At 49.7% G+C, this 24,431-nt stretch overlaps 1 protein-coding gene across 1 annotated transcript in view; it reads right to left on the bottom strand.

Moving 5' to 3' along the window:
- FAM135B (family with sequence similarity 135 member B) overlaps positions 1 to 24,431 on the bottom strand; it is a 188,616-nt gene that overhangs the window by 8,632 nt on the left and 155,553 nt on the right. The window contains exons 9-12 of the mRNA XM_049633742.1: positions 22,369 to 22,418; positions 12,226 to 12,381; positions 11,381 to 11,454; positions 4,479 to 4,633 (exon numbers count right to left, since the gene is read on the bottom strand). Of these exons, the coding sequence (XP_049489699.1) occupies positions 4,479 to 4,633; positions 11,381 to 11,454; positions 12,226 to 12,381; positions 22,369 to 22,418 (435 nt within the window). The remainder of the gene's footprint in view (positions 1 to 4,478; positions 4,634 to 11,380; positions 11,455 to 12,225; positions 12,382 to 22,368; positions 22,419 to 24,431) is intronic.

The following is a 24,431-nucleotide window of genomic DNA, read 5'->3' as shown; positions in this document are numbered from 1 at the left end:
ACTGTGGATACTGGGGCTTGAATACGCTTTCCTGGTGGCACTACACATTGATTTGCCAGGATGACCAGTCCTGGGGGCACCCGGAGCTTCACGTTTGGGACCCTTCTAGACCTTGCCCTATGGGTCTCTTCTTTGGCTGGTCTGTATTTGGATCCTGTATGTTAAAACTGTAACCATAAGCATAGCACTTTCCTGAATTCTGTGAATTGTTCTAGCAAATCGTCAAACCTGAGGGGTTGGTAGGAAGCCCTGAATTAGTAGCCAGTTGGTCAGGAACATGGGTGGCCCAGGAACCCTCCAGCTTGGGTCTGACCCGAGGGCAGCCTTATCAGAGGCTGTGCCCTTGATCTGTGTAACTCAACCCAACACCAGGGAATCAGCGTAAGAATCGCCGTGCACTAAACTGTCAAATATCATTATTCATGATTTACCTTTTACTTATCAAAACAGTTTTGACAATTACCACTTTTAAATATTAAAGCTCTTCCCTGTCTTCTGTACAGTATTGACAGTGTAGAAAGACAGCTTTGCATCCAGGAAGGTCCGCTTTCTCATCCTGACTCTGGCACAGCCGTGAGGCCTTGGACAACGACAGAATAAATAAGCCTTTTTTTCCCACCTGGGCTCACTTGCCTCAACTCTAGGATGGGCAGATTCATAGTGACCAGCAGGCCTCACAGACATAGCTCACAGGAGAGTTACGATAGGAAATGGCACATGTGGGGAAGACAGATCTCTGCCTTCTGTAGGGAAACCCTCCAAGCTTGAGCTCTGTCCCCAGGGCAATTATCCCGCGTGGCATTCAGACCACAGAGGTTCCCAGGTCACTCTGATCTTCCCGGTAGGATGGCGGGGGTCACAGCATGACCTTCTTTCTCTTATTTTTCTCTAGGGTAAACTATTATCTCTCTCATCCTGTCTCTCAGTCTCTTCTCTTCCCTCCCCTCTGCCCCCCCACTTCCCCCTCTACCTCCCTCTCTTCCTCCCCCTCGCCCTCCTCCTCCCTATCTCTCTTTCTCTCCCTTCTAATACAGCATAAATGAAAGAAAATAAGTACCTGCTATGTCTGTCTGAACCACCACTCTCTCGACAAAGCCATCTGATATGTTACTCACTTCCCATATACAGCAAACAAAAGAAGACAGGGTTTAGGCTTTCATTTTACTTAAAACATTTAAATCCTTCATACGGTTTTCATAGAAGTTAAAGGAATATAACAACTATAGGAGGTTATGGAGTGAATCACGGAGACACAACGTATCAACAGCTCACACCTTGGAGTGAAATTTATGACTGGGTCAAAGAGTAGACCAAAGACTGGGAAAGAATGGGTCTCTTCCTCAGGTCGATATGTTCTTTGCATCTTGAGGGGCTGAGCAAATGTCTCTTCCTCTAGGGGAGCTTTTCCAAGGCCAACAACAAGTCAGACGTTCTCTGGGCAAACTCCCAGCATCCCCTCTACGCACATGTGCTGTAACACCACCACCACGACTACCATGTATAATGGGATCCACCTGTGCACTTCCTGTCCCCACTGCAGAGAAGGGCTTGTGTTGTATGAATATCTGTGCGCCCACAGCTAACACCACGGCTGCCACATAGTCCCTGAGCTGTGTTCATAAAATGACTTGAGAACAGAACAGAAATGTAGCAGAAAAAAGGCGATTACTCTCGTGAGCTGTTTATATCGGTTTGAAAAAACCGCAACGTCAGTGTGACTGAATCCATGAATAGTAATTGGCAGAGCCTCTGCACAAAGTCCTGTACGAGGCCCTGGGTTAGGGAGACGGGAGGTGGGGACCAGTAATAATCATGAACTAGTCTCTGTCTCCAAGGGATCTTCAAAACGTTGGGAAGCATACACAGCACAGTACGGTTGGCTCTACCTGAACCACGCGGGCTGTGACCTTGGAGAATATGAATCGGGTTCTTCTGAGAAGGAGATAATGAGTCATGCTGGGTGCAGAGAAGAGCAAAGGGCAAAGACCCAGAAGCCTGGGGTGCACAGTCTGGTCAGACATCAGTTAGATCCCGTGTGAATGGAATAAGACTGAACAGGGACGTGGGGCGAGCATGAGGTTGGACAGGTAGAGAGAACCCACGATATGGATGAACTCGAATGCCCTGTATGAATGAGGAGTCTGGTCTTTAGATTATAGGAAGACAGGAGGATTGATGGGTTCTTTGAACAAAAATGAGAGATGCCTCTGATTGATCACAGACAGTGTAAGCCAGACACAGAAAGCCCAGTGAGGAGGTGGACTGTCAAAATTAGCAAGACTGGTTTCATGCCACAACCGTGCGACAAAAAAGTAGCAGAACATCTAATCCAAAGAGGATGGATGTAGTCAGATCCTAGCTCATGGTATTAGTTGACATGCATTCCTAACTGCCTTTGTGCCGATCACTCTTACGTGTTCTGTGGCTGGATCTCTCCCCTGCTCACAGTAGGCCTGCGGAATATAAATTACAATTCTTTTTGCCCAGTTTCACATGGTTACCAACGGTTGGAGAAAAGATTCAAATTCAGGCAGTGGGGCCAACCTTTAAGGCCCTTAGGCAAATGGTTCAATTGCCTTGGGACCTAGGAGTGACGGGTACCTGGGAAAAAGGATCCAGACAATACAGACAGACTTGCCGAGTGCCTGGTACCCAGTAGGTATCTACCATGGGATTACAGCAAGCCATGAATAAATATTACTATTTTCATATGGAAATGGGACTCTTTTCTGTTCCTTTCTTCACTAGCTAAAACAATGAAATGCAAATGTGATGGCCTCATTGCAAATTACATTAAGGTCACCAACCCCTGGAGGAAAAAGGAAACAGTTCTTTATTTGCTAATGGTTTTGCTCTGGGATTAAATCATCAGAGCACATTGTGAAGGAACAAAGAAGGTCAGGAAAAGTTTTGAGTGGGGAAATGGGGGTGGGGGCGGGAGGGGAAGGAGCAGGTGAGAGGTCTGTAGAAAGAAATCTTGAGGAGACAGCCAACCCTCTGAGAGCAATTGCCTTGGGGTCCTTCTGGGAAGACGGGATCCTTAGTGCTGGTGGCCCAGACTCCGCCAAGTCCCATGTCCCAAGCACATTACAGAAGCTGCTGGTTCTAAAATAGATGTAGAGCTTAGAGGAAACTGCATGGGCAGATGACCCTGGAAAGACGACCCCCAGCCACATCTAAGTCTAGGGCACTGACATGGGGGAGAGTGGGTGAGGGCCAACAGGGAAACTCCCGAAAGCCTGAGGTTGACTTGCAGCCCAAGGTTGATTTCTGTGCAAGACAATTGCACGGAGATGTTGCAGGACTGAGATTTACATCTGCTGGGGTGTCTGTTTTAACATGTACAGGAAAACAGACTGGAAGATCGGCTGCAATGAGGCCTAATGATACCATCAGGGGGTCTGATCATGGGTGCTTATTTTAAATTTCTTCTCTAACTGTTCAACTTGCCTGTAGCTACATGACAAAACTATAACGAAAATGATCATACACACATACACACACACCTACACACGCAGTGTCAAGGCAGAGTTGGAATAAGCTTTGTCTGACCACCGGGTAGGTGGCCATCTCCAGAGCCCCTACCTTCTGGCTGTCCTACACGATGTGGACACTAGATGTCAGTTGGCTTATAAGCTGCATGATCTTTAATACATATTTATACCCCCGAGCCTCAGTTCCTCTCAGTGAAATAGGGCTTAGGAGGTTGGGTTGTCTGCTTTTTAATAGGATTAAAAAGATAAAACAGGTAAAACCTCCAGCGGGGTATTTTCTGGCTCTTTCAGGGACTATGGGTTTACTTCAGCTCTGTCACCTGTGATAGCTTTGGGGTTTCCAAGAGCAGGGCTGTGCGAGGGGACAGAGGACTAACATCTCCCGAATGCCCGGTGTGCATCAGGCCCCCCGCCCCCTCGCCCAGCTATCAATTCATTAACAAACTGTGCAACACCAGCAAGACAGATTGTGATTCGGACACAAACACACAAATACACAGGAACCCGCTGTCTTTTCTCCCTGAGCTGAGTAGCTCATCTACCAATCTGATCACTGATGCAGCCTGCTTTCTCGAATACCTTGTCTGGTTCATGGCACGAAGCAAGCACTCCATAGGAGTCTGAATCGAATGCCATTAGAATTCAAAGAGAAATGATTTTATATCTGAGTTGCACATTTGGGATAAGAAAGGATGTCCATCCTATGCTCATGGTATTCTGGTGAGGGGAGAATCTGGTTCCCATTCTATAGGTGGAAACACTGAGGCACTTGGTATGATTTTACCCCAGGAGGAGTCGGGAAGGGGATCTTTACTGCAGCTGTCCTTCTGTTACATCGATCTGTCAATTGCACTGACATAAGGTCATCTCTCACTGGTGGAGCCTGAACTGACAAATGACTTCCTTGATTTGGTTCCACTGTTATCGGAAAACAAATAGGGCAAAGGCCTGGGACCCGCTGTTCTCTCCAAAACAAAGACCAACCTGTTGCAGGGCAGTCCACGTATCTGTCCTCAAAGATAACCGGTAGGGTGTTCCAGTCACCATCGATGTCCAGACACTCCGCGGGCAGCGGGGGCATGGTGGTGAGATACTCTGAATTCCGGATGTCCAGAGACAGCTGGCTGTGGGTCTGTATCCTGGGGACACACGTACTGGGTTAGAACCCAAGAAAGCCTTTTTTTTTTTAAGTTTGTTTGTTTATTTATTTAGAGTAGGAGTGGGGGAAGGAGCAGAGAGAAAGGGAGAGAGAGAATCCCAAGCAGGCTCCACACCATCAGCAAAGAACCTGACGCGGGGCTCGAACTCACAAACCGGGAGATCATGACCTGAGCCGAAACCAAGAGTCAACCAACTGAGCCACCCAGGCACCTCTCCAAGGAAGTTTTAAATGTGTTAAGAATCGTTGCTCCAGCCCCTTATCCCAAGAAAATATTCAGAAAATGTTCAGCAGGCTCTGACAATCCACCATCTGTCTGTCCTCTCTTCCTTTCTTCCCAGCCACCTACCCAGCCCCCAATGCCATGGTCTGCTTTGTATCCTAACTGGCCTGGGCACTGAGGTTAGAGGTCAGCGATTGTATGACCAGGGCACTTTATCACACCCCATTTCGGTGGGAAGCAACAAACACCATTCTAGCAGAGCAGGAACTGAGTTTCTAAATGGCAGGAATCTTAAATTAGTACTTTGGAGGAAACACTTCAAGTTATGTATCCTTTACTCCTGCATTTCTAACCTCCTATAGGTTAAGAATTAAGAAACATCGAAAATTGCTATTTTTTTTTTTTATTGCTTACTGTGTGGACACCAGCATCCTTGATTAGCATGTAAGTTCCCCTAGTTCAGGAGCCCTGGTTTTTTGTTCTTCTAAGTAGGATTAAAAAAAAATGCCCCATGTTCTTCCTCCATGAACTGAATACCCTTCCACCAGCAGGAATTTCATTTCAGACTTGGAAACCACTAGTATTCCTCATTCAAAGGACTGGATGGTGGCAAACGTTTATTCCCTTCTCCTCAAGTCCCTGCAGAAGGGAGAGAGTTTATTTCCTCCCACGAAGGAAAAGTATGAGCACTGTGTCATCTTCTCCATTCTGCCTCAATCACACTTGCACAAGGGGGGGAGAAGAGGGCCTTACTGGGTTGGCCAGTTTGGGAGAAGAACTAAGCACATGTAGCTACTTTCTGTCTGACTGTCGCTGTTTTTGGAGCAGCCTGACCTCTGGAGGCCCCCACGTCACTTGTCAGCTGTGGAGGCAGGTCACGTGTTCCTGTAGGACAGCTCCACATGCGCCCAGGGAAAATTCTCCCAGTCAGCACTCTTGGTGACAAACATGATAAACATATGCATATGGATATGTTACATATGAATTTTGAATATACACTTGAAATATGAATATTTTATTTCCTTCTCATTTCTCCATTGGATTTTAACCTATGGTCAAAAAGGATACAGGGCGCCTGGATGGCTTGGTCAGTTAAGCATCCGATTCTTGATCTCGGCTCAGGTCATGATCTCACAGTTCATGACATTGAGCTCTGTATCCTGCTCTGCAGTGACAGCAGGGAGCCACTTGGGATCCTGTCTCTCTCTTTCTCTGCCCTTCCTCTGCTTGTGCGTACTCTCTCCCTCCCTCTCTCTCTCTCTCAAAATAAATAAACTTAAAAAAAAAAAGATAAGCAATGTATTATCTTCCTCAAAGCCATGAAGGCTGTAGCAACTTCCTTTTTTTGTTTTTAATTTTTAAAAATGTTTTATTTTTGGGGGGACAGAGAGAGACAGAGCACGAGCAGAGAAGGGGTAGAGAGCGAGAGAGACACAGAATCTGAAGCAGGCTCCAGGCTCCGAGCTGTTAGCACAGAGCCCGATGCGGGGCTCGAACTCACGAACCATGAGATCATGACCTGAGCTGAAGTCAGCCACTTAACCGACTGAGCCACCCAGGCGCCCCTGAAGGCTGTAGCAACTTCCTAATATTGTGCACCTTCCTTTGAATATTTAAATGGTATTTTGTTCAAATATGCACTTCTTAGCCATCATCGGAACCTGGAACTTTGCGTCCAGTTTTTAGTTTTTTTACAAAGGTATATGGACTGGACACCCATGTGCATAGGACTGTGTCCACAAGCTAGGGTGTATACCTCCAGGATGGAAACTTGATTCTGGACCTAAAGAGCTAATAGCCATGAATAGATCAGGTGATTAATCAAGTAACTGTAACACAGCAGGAGAGCTGTAGGAGAGTCAGGTCTAGGTTGTTTTATGCAGGGAATTACCTCCTGCTAGCAGGTGGTGTATTATGTGCACAGACTTTGTGCCTGTGACCGAGCACCTAAAACAGTGCTTAGCATGTGTTTAAAAAAATGACTAAGAATTCCAGGGCACACATGCAGTGAGCTATCACCTCGCACCGGGGATGGCCTTTATTAAAACAAACCAAAAAATCAGTGTTGGTGAGGATGTGGAGAAGTCAGACCCCTTGTATATTGTTGATGCAGATGCAGAATGTCGCAGCTGCTTTCGAAAACAGTATGCAAGTGCCTTGAAAAATTAAAAATAGAACTACATATGATCGGGCAATCCTACTTCTGGGTATTTAACCAGAAGAACCGAAACCAGGGTGTTTAAGAGATATGTGCACCCCCATGTGCATGGCACTATTGACAACAGCCCAGCTCTGGAGACAAGCTAAGTGTCCATGAACAGGAAAGGGTTAAAGAAAACGCAGAACGATGCAATATTATTCAGCCTTAAAATAGAAGGGAATCCTGTCATACGTGACACCATGGACGAGCCTCGAGGACACGATGCTAAGTGAAATCAGTCAGCCTCAGAAGGACAAATGATGTGTGATTCCACTTACGGGAGGAGTCGAAAATAGTCAAATTCACAGAGTCAGAAAATAAAGTGGTGGCCGCCAGGGGCTGGGGTGAGGAAATGGGGAGATGCTAAGTAAAGGGCATAGAGTTTTCAAGGAAATAAGATGAGAAGGTTCTGGAGATGTGTTATACGCAGCATCCAGGCCTCTGTTCATCACCTACTTATTTCCATTTCAGATTTACTCAGACTCCAGCGGGACAGCTGGCAACATACGGATATTTCTATTTTAGAGCTTGAGAAATCCACAGTTTGGTTCTTCCGTGTATTCTCTGGGAGACTGGATCACCACTATACAGCACAGCCATGACGAGGAGACTAGGAGTGTGGGATCTGGACTCCAGCAGTCCGTGTGTACATCACATGCTTGCTGTGTGGTCTAAGATAAGTTACTTAGCCTCTCTGAGCCCTGGTTTCCCCAGTTTCTTCTTAAAACATTTTTTTAAATGTTTATTTTTGAGAAAGAGAGAGACAGAGCATGAGCAAGGGAGGGACAGAGAGAGAAGGAGACACAGAATCCGAAGCAGGCTCCAGGCTCCGAGCTGTCAGCACCGAGCCCGACGTGGGGCTTAAACCCACAAACCCTAAGATCATGACCTGAGCTAAAGTCAGACGCTTAACTGACTGAGCCCCCCAGGTGCCCTTCCCCAGTTTCTTCTTTGGTGAAGTGAGGATAAAAACGGTTTGTAGCTCATAGTGTTATTGTGAACATTAGGAGAGCCAATGAACATTCAGCACTCAGCACGGCTTCTTACGAGAGTTCTCTCAACAGAAAAAGCATCAGCAAGGCAGGTAAAGTGCCTCTTGTGTTCAACACTATATACGCAGCATCTTGTAAAATGAATGCTTTTTAAAGATGAGTGTTACAATTATTACTACAGAAAAACATAAAAGACAGAGTGATAAATCCATGGTCATTGTTCCAGGGGCTAGACCACCAGTATCGGTCTTCCTGCATTCACTCGCATTCATACCGACATGCACATTTCATTCATAACATTTCCACTAGCAACTTTCCCTGAACGCTTTACTGTATGAAAAGCACAGTCTAGACACGGGTGAGACAGAAGAGAGAGACAATAACACAGACCCTTGCTACCAGCCAGTTCTAAACCGTTTTAAACACGGCAACGCTGCGTTTTAAAATGTTGCAACCCATGGGGCGCCTGGGGGCTCAGTTGATTGAGTGTCGGACTCTTGGTTTTGGCTCAGGTCATGATCTCATAGTTTGTGAGTTCGAGCCCCACATCGGGCTCTGTGCCGACCTGCTTGGGATTCTCTCTCTCCCCCTCTCTCTCTCTCTCTGCCCCCCTCTGTCCCTCCCTTGCTCTCTCTCTCTCTCATAATGAATAAATAAAGTTTAAAAAAATAAAACATAGCAACCCACGGCAAGAAACACTCTTCATTTTACGCGGCAAACGAGTGCAATCCCACACTCCCAGACACACACGGAAACAAGTTTCAGAAACACACCTCACTCGTACTTCCTGCTCCATCTTGTTCTGGCCCATCCCATCCTACTTCATTTAAAAAGTGCTGTTCCAAATCCACTGCGTGGATGTCACGTCTTCCTAAATGGCTGTGACCCGCTGTCTGAGAGACACAATCTAGTCTGAGCTTGAACGAGATGGGTCTGGACACACGGGTTCCACCTCGTCTGGCCACTTGTCCCTCCTGATTTGGAGGGACGCTTCTGACTCCTAGGCACACCTTTCCTCTGCAGCTCGGAGCCCCAGGTGGGTGGACCCCGCCCGTGAGAACCTGCTAGCCCTGCTCACCCACTCACTGCCTCGATGTGAGCGGAAATTCTGTGCCTCTCCTCCAGGAAGGTTCTCGGTTCCGGACATAAAATGCCCCTTTCTGTTCTGTGCGTCTTACTCTTGACGACCTAATAAAAAGTTTACTTCCTCCTGGGGGCGCCTGCGTGGCTCAGTCCATTAAGCATCCAACTTCGGCCTAGGTCATGATCTCACGGTGCCTGAGTTTGAGCCTGACTTCGGGCTCTGTGCTGACAGCTCAGAGCTTGGAGCCTACTTTGGATTCTGTATCTCCCTCTCTCTCTGCTCCAACCCCGTTCACACGTGCGCTCTCTCTCTCTCTCTCTCTCTCTCTCTCTCAACATAAATAAATAAACATTAAAAAAAGGAGGGTACTTGTGATGAGCCCTGGGTGTTGTACATAAGTGACAGACCACTACATTCTATACCCGAAACCAATATTACCCTGTATGTTAATCAGAATCTAAACAAAAATTTGAAACAAACAAGCAAAAAACACATAGTGGCAGCTTGAAAGCGACCACGGTGCCAGCGTTCACACAGTGGAAATCAGCAAACACTAGAGACCCGAGTTTTGGGTTTTGTTTCTCTGAGAGCTAGTCCTTCACCGTGTATGAGGACGCTGGCCGCATCCCTTCTCGTCATGTTCTGTGTCCTCACCTTGACTTGTTTCTCTTTACTTGTCGCTACCTGAAACGACACAACTGACAACTTGCCTGTTTCTGCCCTAGAATGAGGGACCGCAAGGACAGAGTCTTTACTTTGTTCCCTGTGGTGTCCCCAGTGCCCGCGGGCACAAGAGACGATTGTGTAACGTATTAGTCATCATCTAACATTCCGTGAGTCGAGTCTGTGGCTTGAACAGTGTGTTCCATGGGCGTGGATGTTCTACAACCATTATCCTGCCTGTTTCAAGGAAACAAAGACTAGGGGACAGTAAGAGAAAAAAAAAATCAACAAAAAAAATGACTTTGTCAAGGACCTGCCGTAGGTCAAGAGAGGAACGGGATTTTGAACCCAGGTCGGCCGAATGTTACATCCTCTGTACTTGGTACAGCAATTGGCATTTCCACAAAATGGCCCTTGTGTCCGTTCCTTCCACGTGGACTTACACCCCCTGGGACCACAGCACGGCCCAACCACCTAGGGTTCGCCTATTGCGGCGGGAGTCAGGAAGCAGATTCCTACAACAGTCCTGACTCGCAGCCTTTTTGCTCAGCGGCCCTCCATGTTATGTTTACATTTGTCAGGTTAACGTCTTCTGATTTTAGTTTGAGAACGGCCCTTCAGCCCGTCCTGGCCAAGAGCTGGATGGGATGAAGAAACGCGTGAGGGAGCGAGAGGCCGTACGTGTCTCTAGACAAGCTATTTTAACCCCAGGCGTGTCTCCCTTGGCGCCCCCTTGCTTTCAGGCTCCGCGAGGTAAACTGTAAATGCCAGTCTACTTTCCACCAGGATGAAGTGTGGAAAGAAGCAAGAGACGGTTGTCAACATGGGGGACGAAAAGGTCTTCAGATCTGTCTTGCGTGGGAGGCGGACCTATAATGTTTCTCCTGCTGGATCTACTGTGCCATTTCAAACATCATTCCATCCATGTTTATTCCTTGAGGTGGATGTATCTTTCAGAAACAAAAAGAACCCCCTGTGTGGCAAAGGCCAACCCATCTTGGGGGAACCCATCTGTCCCTCCCCAGCAGGGAGATCTAGGAGAGAATGAGCTCATTTCTTGTTAACCCTCTGATTTTTCTTGTATGGTTTTCATTTTTTCTTTAATTTGGGAGGAAGGCAGACTTAGAAATTCATCAGCCCTCCTAATGAGGCAGTTTGGTCTTCATTCTTATGCTAAGTGCATTTAGAAGCTCCTGCGAAGTCTCCAGCGAGTTCTGTGTTTTTTCTGACATTGCTTGTGGCCACACCACCTACTTCTCATTCATTTTACAAAGACTCAGCACAGATGTCTTCAGGGACCTGGGAGGTCTTGATTCTGTCTATAGAACCATAATAACACTCAACGAAAGAAAACTTTGGCTACTGACCTTCTCTGCCACCTGCTAGATCCCGCCTCTGCAATTTGTCTGACCCTTTTGCCTGCAGACAAAAGGCAGCCTGAATGTGCAAAGGTGGCTAGACTTCTCTCCTTTGCAGGCGGAGACGAGGGAAGAAGTACCTTTGGATAAGAATGTCTCGGGTGGCTACTTTTACAGTGTGACGCGGGCACGCAATTGGTTACTTACAGATTTTCCTGAAAGGTCAGGACTGCAACTTTTTGGTGCTCCATATAAAAGAAGGCCTCAGAAAACCTTCGGACCTGAGGAATAAGATAATGTAAACAGTTTAACTCGTTGGGTGGGCACGACCTTGATTTTTCAGAGGGAACTGGGGCTCACGGAGGTAAGTGGCATGTACTGAGGACAGCTGAGCCCCCCACCCCGGGGGTCTGAAACAAATACTTCCACAGCTACCCTCTCTCACTTGGGGCTCTTAGCCCAAAGCTGGCTTATGGACACAGTTGAATGCGTGTTTGTGAATCTGTTCCTGCATTGCTTTCTGTCATGTTCTTATTCAGGTTGCATTTCTTCTACTAGAATATAAGACACTCGAAGACTGTGACCATAAGTAAGTGCAGGCGAAACAGAACTTGCAAAGCCAGCCATGGAAGTGTGTCCACTAAGTGCTTTGTGGACCCAGATATTTGGTTCTCTTGCTGTGAATGAGGAGACCAACATCTACTATGCATTAGGACCTATCCGTATGCACCTGAGCTGGTGGCAAAGAATAAGACCTTACATTTGAAAACACTTTTCTAAGCACTCACCACACCCCTCAAGGCAGGCTCTGTTATCATCCGGTAGCCAAGGCAGGGTCTCATGAACGGTGGAGGCAACAGTTTCCGAACTGAACAAGTTCATAAAGCCTCCCTGCGAGCTGGTGGTGGGGTCAGGACCAGCACTCAGGACCAGCACTGACTATGGAAGTCAACCCCAATTCCTGTCCTGCCCAATGAACTAACTGTCGTCAAGCTTCCTCAAGGGATCCCCCGCGTGCATGATTAGAGATTGTGTACCATTGGACACCTTACCCTCAAGGTGTGATGTTCCTGGGTGAGGTAAGTGGTCACCTGGGAGTGCAGAGTCACCGTGTCTAGGAACTGGGTCCAGAGAGCCATCAGGTGGGAGGTGAGCCAGGCGAGATCCTTACTTATCTGCTCAGCGATCTTCTCTGGATTGTTCAACACCTGGAGAGGCAAAAAAAGGGGGTAGTGAAGAACCTCTTCCCCATGGAGCTCCTGCAGTCTTCCTCTTGGAAGACCCCTCTGCTTTTAGTGCGTCGCTCCTTTCTCTGGATTCTGTATCGCGTTACATCCTGAGTTCCGTCCTCTGTAGTCTCCTCGGACGCCAGTTCTTCATGGCCACCCTTTGGCAGGTAGAACCCTAGGCACTTCCCCACTCCATCCCTACCATTACCGTCTGGTATCGTACATCACCGCACAGAAAAAGAAAACGAGAATCAGAGGACTACAGTAGCACAGCCAAGGTCACACAGAGCTGGGAATCAGTGGCTCGGCTGTCCAACCACAGACCCATAGCAGCAAGCTGCCTTTTACACAGGAGGCATTGAGGATGCTTCCTGAGAAGTGCTTATGTCTTTGTAGCCTCAGGGCACCAACTAGTCTAGGTGATTCCCAAAAGGGGGGGTGGGGTACCCAACAGCCCTCCACCATCCTCCCGCCATTGCTCTAAATACCTTATGGGGGATCACGGGTGGCCTTAACTACAACTTGAAGAAGCCAGCATAGAGCCTTTACGGGAACTTTGGACAGCTTGAGTGTAGAACTGGGAGGCCATCTGCTACAGGGGAAGGGGGCACTTTGGTTCTGGAGAGGGGAGATCAGGTCTCTGAGGAGAGGCAGGAAGCCAGGTGTCAAGGTCGGACACTGACTTCTAGGCCTCACCATGGGTTCCACAAGCACTAGATGTGCATCTTCCATGTCCCAGGCACATGTTTGGAACAAACAGGGTCACAAAGACAAACAAGAGAAGGTCTCTGCTTGCAGGGAGCCCCACTAAGCAGAGGAGAGTTAACCATGGGGAGGGTTGGGGATCTCTCTATCATGGGTGATGCACCAGGGACACATAACCACAGCCACTTCAAGCCCATCTCTGCCATCCTTCTTTGCCCTGGACCTCAGCTTCTTCATCTGTAAAATGGGTGTGCAAAGCAAGTGAGCACTCAGTGGATGTCATAACAACAGGAAAAGTAAGTTCAACGCCTTGCTCACAACAGTGAAGTGCCTTTTGCTTTCCTTGGACTAAAGGCTGATGCCAGAGGAAGGCAGGTGGCTGGAGTGAGGCATCTATCTAAGAGGATAGATATCTAAGAGGAAGAAAAGGAGGCAGGGAGGAGTTTTGAATCCAGTAAGCTTAATTCTTTAGGTATCATTAGTTTATAATTAAGGGTTGGCTTCTAGATACAGGGTGTCAACCGACTGAAGCCATCTCTGAGCTGCTTCTTCCCACAGGAAAGGTCACTTTTTGATGAATACACCAGCTGCAAAACTCCCAAGTGGGAGAACGGCCCCACTTTCTTCTGATGGGAAGCTTACTTCCCGCAGCGGCTCTGTTAGGAGGCAAGGGTCAAACGGGCACTGTCCACTCTTGGTTCAGCCCCATCGTCGGTGGCCAACGCCGTTCAGAAGCGGAAAAGAGAACACTGGGCTGGGGAGAGCGGGGGACATGGTCAGCCCCTGGGAATCCTCCAGGCTGGAATGTGAGGTCTTTGGGTGGAACCAGGAGTGGCCCCTCTTCCCCACTTCCCCTTGCTAATGAGCACCAAACACGTGCATCAGCGCTCGGCACCATTTCACCCCTGACACCACGGCCTGCCTTACCTCTGGCTCCCTTCCCTTCTGGCCCAGGGCACGCCCTGCCCCGGCCACACTGTCCCGCTTCCCGTGGCCCGAACACACCCGGCTACACCCACGTGCTAGGCTCTGACCAGACAGCACGTCCACCCCGAGGACCTCCTTTCATCATCCAGCTCCCTTCTCCCTCCCTTCGTCACTTTGGACTTGTCTGTTCCCCACCAGAGAACTGTTCAAGGAGCCAATGCGGTCCCCCTTGTTCCCGATGATTCTTTAGAAACATCTACCTGCTCAAGGGTAAGTCAAACCTCGCTCTCCTGAAGCCTACTTGACCTCGCACAGACCACGCTCATGGCACCCGTGGCCACACGTGGTTCCTACAGCCCTCCTTTGACTGCGCCGTGAGACTCAGCCTTCTCTGTATTCCCAATAACTACGCGCTGGTGGATGAGCAGTGGGGATCTAGTCACTCTTTACTGAACAATCTGGTGACTCTGCATAAGTAAGAGGCACCCCAGGCCTCGGTAACCGGACCTCCCAGCCATGGCTCTCCCATCCCCGCTGCAGTGGAAGCAGGAAACACAGCATGAACCCCGAGCTCGGCCACCACAGCGATAAAGCGAGAAAGCAAAGCTACTCATTGAACGTGTCTTTGGGAGAATTATTTTTTCCCCTGGTTGATTACAGTAAGGGCTCCAGAAAAGGTTAAGGAAGCTTCTAATTAGGCCACAAGAGGACTCTCCTCCCTCTCACAGATGCCTGGGCCTGTGTCATTACAGATGATGGGCATGGAGGGGCTTCTCACGCAAGACCGAGGAGAGGCCCTTCATGCGAACAAGGAGGCAACCGGGCCCCACACTGCTGCGGGTGAAGCTGCCTGAGGAACGCTCCACCACTCACCTCTGTCGCTCACCTGGGTTCTAACCATGCACCTTTGTTCACTCTCGCACCCCCGGTTTATTGAGTGACTGTTATGTGCCAGGGGTGTGCGGAGCTTGGGGGAGCCACAGATGAATACAGCCAGTCCTGGAAGAGGCAGATGGCCCCGTGACAGTCAATCATTTAGAGAGTTATAATATACCTACTAAGTGCTGTGGGAGAGATGTGTACTGAGTACTGCAGAAGGGTCAGGGAGGCTTCCTGGAGGAAGTGATAGCTGTGTTGTGTTCTCAAGGTAAATAAAAGCCTCTGTACCTTCCCTGAACTAACCAGGTTCTCTGACACCCAGAGCTTTGCAGTTACAGAAGAGGCCCCTGTCGTCAGAGTGATCATACAACGTGGCCGGGTCCCTCTGGGTCTGTGAACAGTTCCCACATTCGAGGGGAGGGGGCCTTGAGGGCATGCTGGTCATTACTGCCAAAGCCCCACTCCGCAGTGGAGATATTCTGGGGGGGGGGGGGGGGTGCAGCTTGGGAGGTTCCCTGGGGAAGGGAAGCCCAGGCTGAGGGGATCAGCCTCTGTGCCCGGCCTCACAGCATGGCAGAGGGGGGTCGTACCTGCACTGACATCTCCTGGAAAATCTTATAAAGGTATAATCTCCTGCCCCAGCCCAGATCAAATCAGAATCTGTGTTTAGCAAGATTTCCATAAAACAAACAAACAAAAAGATTCCCAGCTATTTCTTAAGCATATCAAGTTTGAGAAATTCTAAAACTGGAGACAGAAATGGATGGTACTCAAAAGACCTTCCACTGGCTGAGCTCTGTCACTCCCTGGCTCTAAATAATCAGAGCTGTGAGGTGCCCTCCAGAGTTCGTGTTGAAAAGTAACCGTGCCACAGACTGTGGCTGGCCACGGGAGAAGTCGCCGTGATCACAGGGGACAGTCACTCTCTACAGCTTTCGTCTCCTCTGCTAGGCGACTGGGCTAATGAAACCTACATGCCCAAACCTACAGACCAAAGCAAGGATTCATTGAGAAGTCTTGTAACATCCTTATCAGTGGGGTCATTGTTTTGAACCACATCACAAAGATGTATTCAGGCCTAAGTGAAATAATTTAAAAAAAAAAAAAAAAAACAAAACCCTCTGGCAAGGCAACTGGCAAAAAAAAAAAAAAAAAAAAAAAAAAAAAAAAAAAATTCCACAGAATTAAGTAAACAAAACAAGAAAAACCCAGGCCACCTCAACTGGTAGCTGTTCATCTATACCTGATAACTTATTTTTAGTATTTCCTGCTAGGAGGGTACAGCTTGAGGAAAGACCATTTAACAATTTAGGGTCTCCTGGAAGTCTATGGCAGCAAACAAGAAAGAGTCCTTTGTATGAAAGGAAACCCAGTCCTTCTGAATTCTTAAAGAAAACTGGCAGTTGCTTTCAGGTAGATAATCAGCATTCGGTGAGCATGTCTGTTGTACCAAAGCACGTGGCTCAATATCACTAGAACCTTCCCGTGTGGGTAGAGAGCACGCCCCATCCCTTCCCGGATCAGGATGCACAGCCAGGACATCAGCGTGTGTGACTGTTCCCTCCCTGCCGCTGGGCACACACACGGACTCCTTCGTGGTTAGCCTCTCAGAGAGCCAGGAGCCCCTCATCCTACACCTCCCGGTGGAGCCCTGACCTTACTGGCAGCTTCTGAACAAATCTTTCTGGCCAGGCTGCTAGCCCTGGGAAAGTGTCCCCATCACTGTATTGCCAACGACGAGCAAAGTGGCCGGCACACAGTAGGCGCCTAATAAATGTTATACGATTCACATGGCATAAAGATACATGTGAACTGCCCCATGACTACAGAACTCTATGTTTTCAACTTTTGGTAAATCACTGGAAAAGATTCCCCGCCAGCCCCCACCTCCATCCATCCCCTTTGAGGGACACCTCACTCCTTGGTGTGACTGACCACTAGGTGGCGACGTCCTGCCTCTGAATACTTGCTGGGCTGTGAGCACCCTTTTGGGGAGTCGGGGAGGGGGCTCGGTTTCTTCCGCCGCCAGCACTAGGGCAGCTCTGTAGCTGAAGCCCACCCCCAGTCCCTGCTTCCCTTCCTCTCACCCAGCCACACCCTTACATCAGTGGGCTACTTTGATTGCTCTGTACAAAATTAAGCCTGCAGCCACACCATCACTCAAAACCAGGGGTCTGGCGCCAAAGGAGGAAGGCAACCCACTGACTGTTCATGAGACAGACTCAGCGGCAGCCTGGCTCTCACCCGAACCATCACAGGGACCGGATACGTCAATATAGCAGTGGGTTGCAGACCGCCTTGGGGCCAGGCGCTGAGCCCACCCCTTGGTGGTGGCCACCCTTTGGTGCCGCTGTGACAAAATGAATGGGGACAGGTCTGTGCGTCCCCCTGCATTTTAAGGGCTGCTCGGAGGGAGTGCCCAGTGTGTCACAGGTGGGAGCCAGTGTCCAGTCCACACGAGCCTGTGTTGTCACTGGCTTTAGCTGTAAATGTGATTAGCTACCCTTCCTGCCTCAAGACCCGCTCTCCTTCTCGCCTCCTCCACATGGTCCCCCATGAGCTTGTCACCTTCCTGCATAGCTCCCTATGGCCTGGGGATTAATCCAAGCTCTTCACCATGCAGGGCACGCAGGCTCCTTCATTGTTAGCCCAGGCAACCCGACGGAGCCTCAGTCGCCCCACTGGCTCCCCTTCTGGGAGCCCCATTCACTGATGCATAATCCTGGCCTTGGCCCTGAGGCTCTCCGTTTCACCTCCATTGCCCAGACTGTCCTCTTACTGGACACCACGAGGCTTTCTCCCACGCAGCCTACGCTCTGGGGTCCACTAGGATCTGTCTCCCCACAGCAATTTAGCTAGTGACACATCCTCATGAAGTCCCACAAACACACACGTCTGTGTCCGTATCTGCAGCCTCCACCAGCACGCAGGGTCTATCGGGACAGAGCCAACAAGTGGAATGGAACCGTGTGCATGTGTGAGCTCATTTCGCCCTGAGAACGGTCCTGTACACGCGATAAAGCAGTCACCCAGAGGGGACATGGCCTGGCCAAACTGGACAGCCAGCCCACATCCTCAGGACTGTGCCGTGCGGTCCGGCAGAAGTGGCCTCTGACCACTGACCCTCCCTGGTGGCGATGCCCAGGGGTTGCTGAGCCGGTGAATGAGCGTGCTGACTCCCGCCTCCTCCTGGAGACGAGCCAACAGCCTTGGGGTGACCACAGCTGCTCCAGGGTCACTTGCTGGGACCAGCGTGACCAGGGTCACCTTTGGTAGCATGTAGCATTCCTGCAATTCATGAGTGCACCCGTTCATTCCACAAATGAGCCCTTCCAGGCACTGTAGGTTCGAGAGTGACCAAGTCACTTCCCTAGGCTGTGGGTCCCCCAGGGAAGGGGATCCCCGCTGAGCCCTCAGGGCCTAGTGCAGGGCCTGGCGAGTCCTGGGGGACTCACAAAATGTTTGCTGAAACGAATCGGAACTCCTGAGCCAACTCTCCCGGGTAGTTCGCAGAAACACTGACCCTCTGTGGTCACGGGGACAAGTGGAGCACGGCCTTTGAACCATGTGCCCTGCTGGGCACGTGTGGTGCCAGAACCTACTTTATGGCCAGGGAAGTGACAAGCGAGGTCGCATGATGATTGTAGCAAACAGGACGGTCAGCTTTTTGTGCGTTTGTCGCCCGCCAGGGCCGCATGGGGATGCCCCACGAGCTCCACCTCCGTGGTTTGCAAACGATGATTCTGCTTCCCAGGAGGGCCTCGTGGAGGAGGCCGGGAGGGCTCCAGCGCCTCTGCGGCCGGCGCCTGACCCTGTTCTGCCAAGTGCTGTGACTCTGGGCGAACAACCCGTCCTCTGTGAGCTGAGCCCTGATGCTTCATCCGCTGAGAAAAACAGAATCGCCCACGCTGGAGAACTGCTGCGTCCGTTAACTGAGGAAACGCACACAAAACAGCAGCCCACAGCCCGCCAGCGTGAGAGCTTGCGACTCGGAGAAAAGGAGGTTAATCAAAACCAAGTGATTGTGTCTCCACTTCACAGATGAGAAAATCAAGGCCCATAAAGTTTAAGCAACTTGTCTAAAGTCTCACGGTTAGTAGGTGTGGAATTCAAAGCCAGGTCTCCCTGGCGTGGACGGGACCACTTCTGCAGCGTGTCATGACTCCGGGTCACGACCACAGCCCCCCATCCACCCGCCACCTAGTGAGGTCACCCTGAGGAGAGGAGCACGGCAGGAAACTGAGGCAGAGGGCCGGGCGCTGCACAGCCCGGGAGCGGGCACCCCATCTCCCTCCACCACCTACTGGGTGCCCTGGCCAAGTGTTTCTGTAAAGGCAAAGTCTCCGGGCGCCCGGGTGGCTCCGTCGGTTAAGCATCTGACTCTTGATTTCAGCTCAGGTCACGATCTCACGGTTCATGAATTCCAGCCCCGTGTCGGGCTCTGTGCTGACAGTGCAGAGCCTGCTTGGGATTCTCTCTCTGCCCCTCCCCTTCTCCCCTCTCTCTGTCTCTCTCAGAATAAATAAATAAACCTTTAAAAAAAAAAAAAGAAGGCAGAGTCTCAGAGGTTACAGGGGGAGACTGCACACCACAAGCCCTTAAACTGCACCTGCCTCAGAGCGCACACTCGGGAAATGCTGGCTGGCTGGGAACCGGAGCGACACAGGCGCGGCTACCAGCGGAGAACGCACGGGACACCCCGGCTCTGACCACACACCGCATTGGCAGCGGGAGGAGAGATGGTCGGCGGGGTGACGAACAGCCGTGCACAGCTGCGTTTTCTAAAACTAGAACGAAGCGTTCGGTAATTCGCAGATTGTGTCTCCTTGGGACGCCGCAAGGGGCGGAGCTGAGACCCCCGGTTTTCTCCGCACGGCAGACCCCTGGGCCGGGCACTCGCAGGGCCCTCTCGTGAGCTCTCTCCTGGGCCCCTCACAACAAGCACGACACACACACACAGGAATCCGAGGCCCGTAGAGATCTTAAATCGCAGGTGCAGGATCACACAGCTGACGCGAGGAAGGGCTGGAGCCTGGACTTGAGCCTGGAAGCCTGTGGACCTTTCCAAGGTGCCGCCACCCTGATTCACTCAGGGGAAGGGGAGAGCGGCAGCCCCTGCTGTCTTCCGCCCGGTGGACCGCTTTGCCGTCCCTCTGGTGCACTGCCTTCATCACCTCCACGTTTAGGGGGTGTATGCTCCTCGTGGTGGCATCCAGGTCCCTTGCCAGCCATATCTTTCCCTTCCACACTCTCTAAGACGACTTCTTGTGTCCCTCACGTGTCCCCACCTGTATCAGGAGCAGGGCCTGCGATGTGACTCCTTGCTGTCCGTGACACCTAAGCCCCACCTTTCCTCAGGGCTCCCAGCAAATGGCCCTTCCTTTCTAGACCCTTCCACACCCCAGCACGCAGCACGACCTCTGTGCTCTGCCTTACTACCGGGAGGAAGTGTTCTGCTGACTTTATGACGTGCTTTAGACCAGGGGCTCTCAACCCTGGTGGCACAGGAGATTCATCTGGGGAGCTCCTCCTTTCAAATTTTTTTCTTCTAGTTTTACTGGGAAATAACTGACATAGAACATTGTGCATTCCAAGTGTACCACATCACGATTTGATAAATGCATACACTGTGAAGTGATCACCGCAATCGGGTTAGTTAACACATCCGTCACTTGACCTGCTTACCATGCTTCCCCTCTTTGATGAGAGCACTTAAGATCTACCCTCGCAGTAACTTTCAAGTACACAGAACAGTCCTGTCACCTTCAGTCTCCACACCGTGTATTACACTCCCAGAACCTACTCATCTTCTAACAGGAAGTCTGTACCTCTTGACCACCATCCCCCATCTCCCCCTTCCTCTGGCAACCGCCGAGCTGTGCTCTGTTCCTAGGACTCGGGTTTTTGTTTTACGTTTCACAGGTAAGTGAGATCGTACATGATAGGTCTTTCTCTGCCCGACTCACTGCACTTAGCATGATGTCCTCGAGATCCATCCACGTTGTGGGGCACCTGAATCGCTCAGTCGGTCGAGCAGGGCTGACTCTTGGTTTCGGTTCAGATCACGATCTCATGGTTCATGAATTTGAGCCCCACATCGGGCTCCGTGCTGTCGGTGTGGAGACTGCTTGGCATTCTGTCTCTGCTCTCTCTCTCCCCCTCTCTGTCCCACCCTCTCTCTCAAAATAAATAAATACACTTAAAAAAAGATTCATCCACATTGGCGCAAATGGCAGGATTTGCTTCTTATGGCTGAATAGTATTCCACTGCAGAGATAGACCACGTTTTCTTTACCCATTCATCCGCACATGAACACCCAGGTTGTTTCCAGGCCTTTGCTATCGTGAATAACGCTTCAGTGGATGCTGGCGTGCAGACATCTCTTCGGGATGGTGATTACATCCTTGGATGTTTACTCAGTAGCGAAACTGCTGGATCCTATGATAGCTGCAGTTTTAAATATCTGGAGAACCTCCACAGTGTTTTCCACGGTGACTGCTCCAGTTTTTATCCCCAACAACAGTGCACGAGGCTTCCCTTTCCTCCTCATCCTCGACAGCACTTGACAGCTCTTGTCTTTTGGGTAACAGCCACTCTAACAGGAGTGAGGTAATGTCTCATTGTGGTTTTGACTGCTCCGGGGAGCATTTAATGAATACAAATACCTGAGATCCACTCCCTCGTACTCTGTCTCCACCAGTTCGGGCTGGACCCAGGCAAAGGCACATCTTTCAAGTTCCAAGTGTGTTTCTGCTGTGCGGCAAGGGTTGAAAACACTGGTCTACGAGACAGGGGCATCACTTTGCAATGAGATGGTCTTTTGAGCCCAGCTTCTGGCACTGACTAAAGTGTCACCAACCCCGAGCTGCCAGCCTTGGTTCCATCTTAATTTGCCTCTCGCTCTAGAAGGACAGTGTGTAGTACGCACCTAGACCACCCAACGCAACGGGATGTGAAATTATTCCAGGGATCGCAGGTAACAATAGCATGCATTAGCCAAGTGCCTATATTCAGCACATAGTCTCGACGCATGCCTGATGAACCCTTGGCAAATGCAATTGTTTCCATCGTCAGTATCATCGTGCTGCTAGCCCCCAGCCATGGCTGAGGCCATCTGGGCACAGGCGCAAAGTCTCCATCACCCTCCAGGAGAGGCACACAGTTGGTCGTTAATACGTTTTGTTAAATGGATGAGTAATCGACAAATAGATGTAGTGTCAGCTCCAGGGACAGAGACCTATTAACTGGTTTCTTTTTTCTCCCAAAGCCTCTCGCAGAGAGCTAGAGGTCTAGTGGACACTTAGAACAAAGGGTGAGGGGGTAGAGGAGGTGCAGGTCTAGAGGGAGCATACGTGCCCAGTGTTTTCATCTCCGACTTCTACATCAAGCCAGCACCCATGTTGGCCCTGTACCGCGACTGCCCTTCGGACCCACAGGACCAGTTTTCTAATTACCTGTAGCTCGGAGCACAGCTGAGAAAGCGTTTCCTCAACAGCAAGGGACTCTAGGAAGAAAAAAAAAAGATGCACAATAAAATGGACACACGCTGAAAAGTTGCAGTTGCTAACTACAATAAAGAAGCATACGTTCAGGTTGGCGTTTGAGTCACAGAAAGAAACACACGGCCTGAGGACTCTCCCTCTTTCTCTTCTAATTGCCTAATGGGGTCATATTTATAAAAAGGAGAAACCTGATTTGGAACCCGGTGACCTCATACTAGATAAAGGTGAACAGCATCTCAGGGATGTCTTTCTGAGGAATAGAAGGCCCCCACATTCACACAGCACTTTGTGGGGTTCAGAGTGATCCCACATTCTTCTGGACTTCTGCAGGTATGTGCCTACAGGTGTGGGTGTACATGCATCCGTGTGTGTGACGCATGTGGGGCCTGGGTTTGGATCTCCATCAGCCAGGTGAATGCTGGGAAGCACAGAGAAGTGGAGTAGCAGAGCTGAACCCAGACCACTGACTCTGACACTGAGGGTCATCACGACCTTCCCTGCCACCCACAGAGGAGCTGGCGATCTCATCTCTGATCAGCAGGAACCTCTGGCCTCCGGCCAGTGGTGATTTAATCCTTGCATCTGCCTGTATTAGGACTCTCCCCTAGTTCTATGACACGTGGTCGGGGGTTTGCACTTGGCCACAGCATCAGGTCCCTTTAAAGCCTTGCTGCCCAGATGAGTGGGACCAATCCATCAACACCTCCGGATCCTCACTGATGTCCTGATAAGCACATGCCTTATCCCCCTGCCCCCATCCAGCACCTTCCTCAGGTCTGAGTCCCACCAGGCACAGCGGACTTTTGTCATATTGAACATGACTGCGTCCGGGGCATCTGGCACATAGTAGAGGCTTGATAAAAACATGATGGTGAATGAGTGAGCAAATAAACCCAGTTCCTTTGGGCAAAAAGTTAAAACAACAAGTCAACTGTCTGTGTACAATCTCCATTTTCCTTTTGGGTTACGTAAGCTGTCTCTGATTCTGTGCATGCTTTTATGGTGTGTATAACATCTGAACCGGAAAAAAATTCGATGTTGCTACTGCATGATTCAGAGTAGTGCCTGACTTGTCTAGGGGGTCAGAGCTGGTAAGCCCAGATGGGAACATGGCACCACCATTCATCAACCGCCCTGTACCGACTCCTTCACCCTGCAGGCCAGGCACTGTGTACGAGGGATCTGAGGGGGCCTCTGCTCTCCAAGACCCCACATCTGGTGGGGATGAGAAACATGCACATAGGATATCACTCTCGTGTGGTGTGTGCAGTGCAGCAATGGACAACGTATGAGGCCATAAATACCTCCAAAGCCAAGACCGGCTCAGTAGGTCTAGGGGTGTAACTGGGGAAGCTGAGGAACCCCAGCAGGACTGTTCTTAACCCTGAACCAGGCTAAAGACCTGGCCTCTGTTCTGGAAGCAAAGGGTCCTCAGCAGAGGACTGACAGCAGAATCACACTGTGTCACCTGCTGTCAATGAGAGGGATGATAGAAGGGACCCTGCCCCAGGAGCCACTGCAGGAGCTCTTGTCTTAGTCCTGCCGTGCACTGCTGTGTGTGACCCTGAGCAGTCACTGCACCTCTCTGATCTCAGTTCCACCATCTGGCAACAAAGAGGGATTCAGGCCCAGTGATGTCCATGATGTCTGATGAAGTGCACGGAGCAATCCATCCCCAGAAAACCGAAGATGATGGCTACTGAGAGGTTTCCATAATCATCCAGATTAAAAAATACATAACATGTATTTATATACAAATATACAAATATTTGGATATCTATATTATAAAGTATACATAAATATATTATTTATGTTATACATCAAAATATAGAAAATATATATTACATATAAAATATGCTATATATTTTATATAAGATTATAAAAACATACTAAAATTATTAAAATAGAAAATATGAAACAGGTATTACATTTTATATAAAATGTGTAAAACATTAAATTATTAAAATTATGTTATAAATAAAATATGTTTATATATGTACATAATATATGTATAT

This window comes from Panthera uncia, chromosome F2 (assembly GCF_023721935.1).
Source record: "Panthera uncia isolate 11264 chromosome F2, Puncia_PCG_1.0, whole genome shotgun sequence".
Taxonomy (NCBI): domain Eukaryota; kingdom Metazoa; phylum Chordata; class Mammalia; order Carnivora; family Felidae; genus Panthera; species Panthera uncia.
The sequence above is the reverse complement of the archived record's forward strand: the minus strand, read 5'-3'. Positions and strand labels throughout refer to the sequence as shown.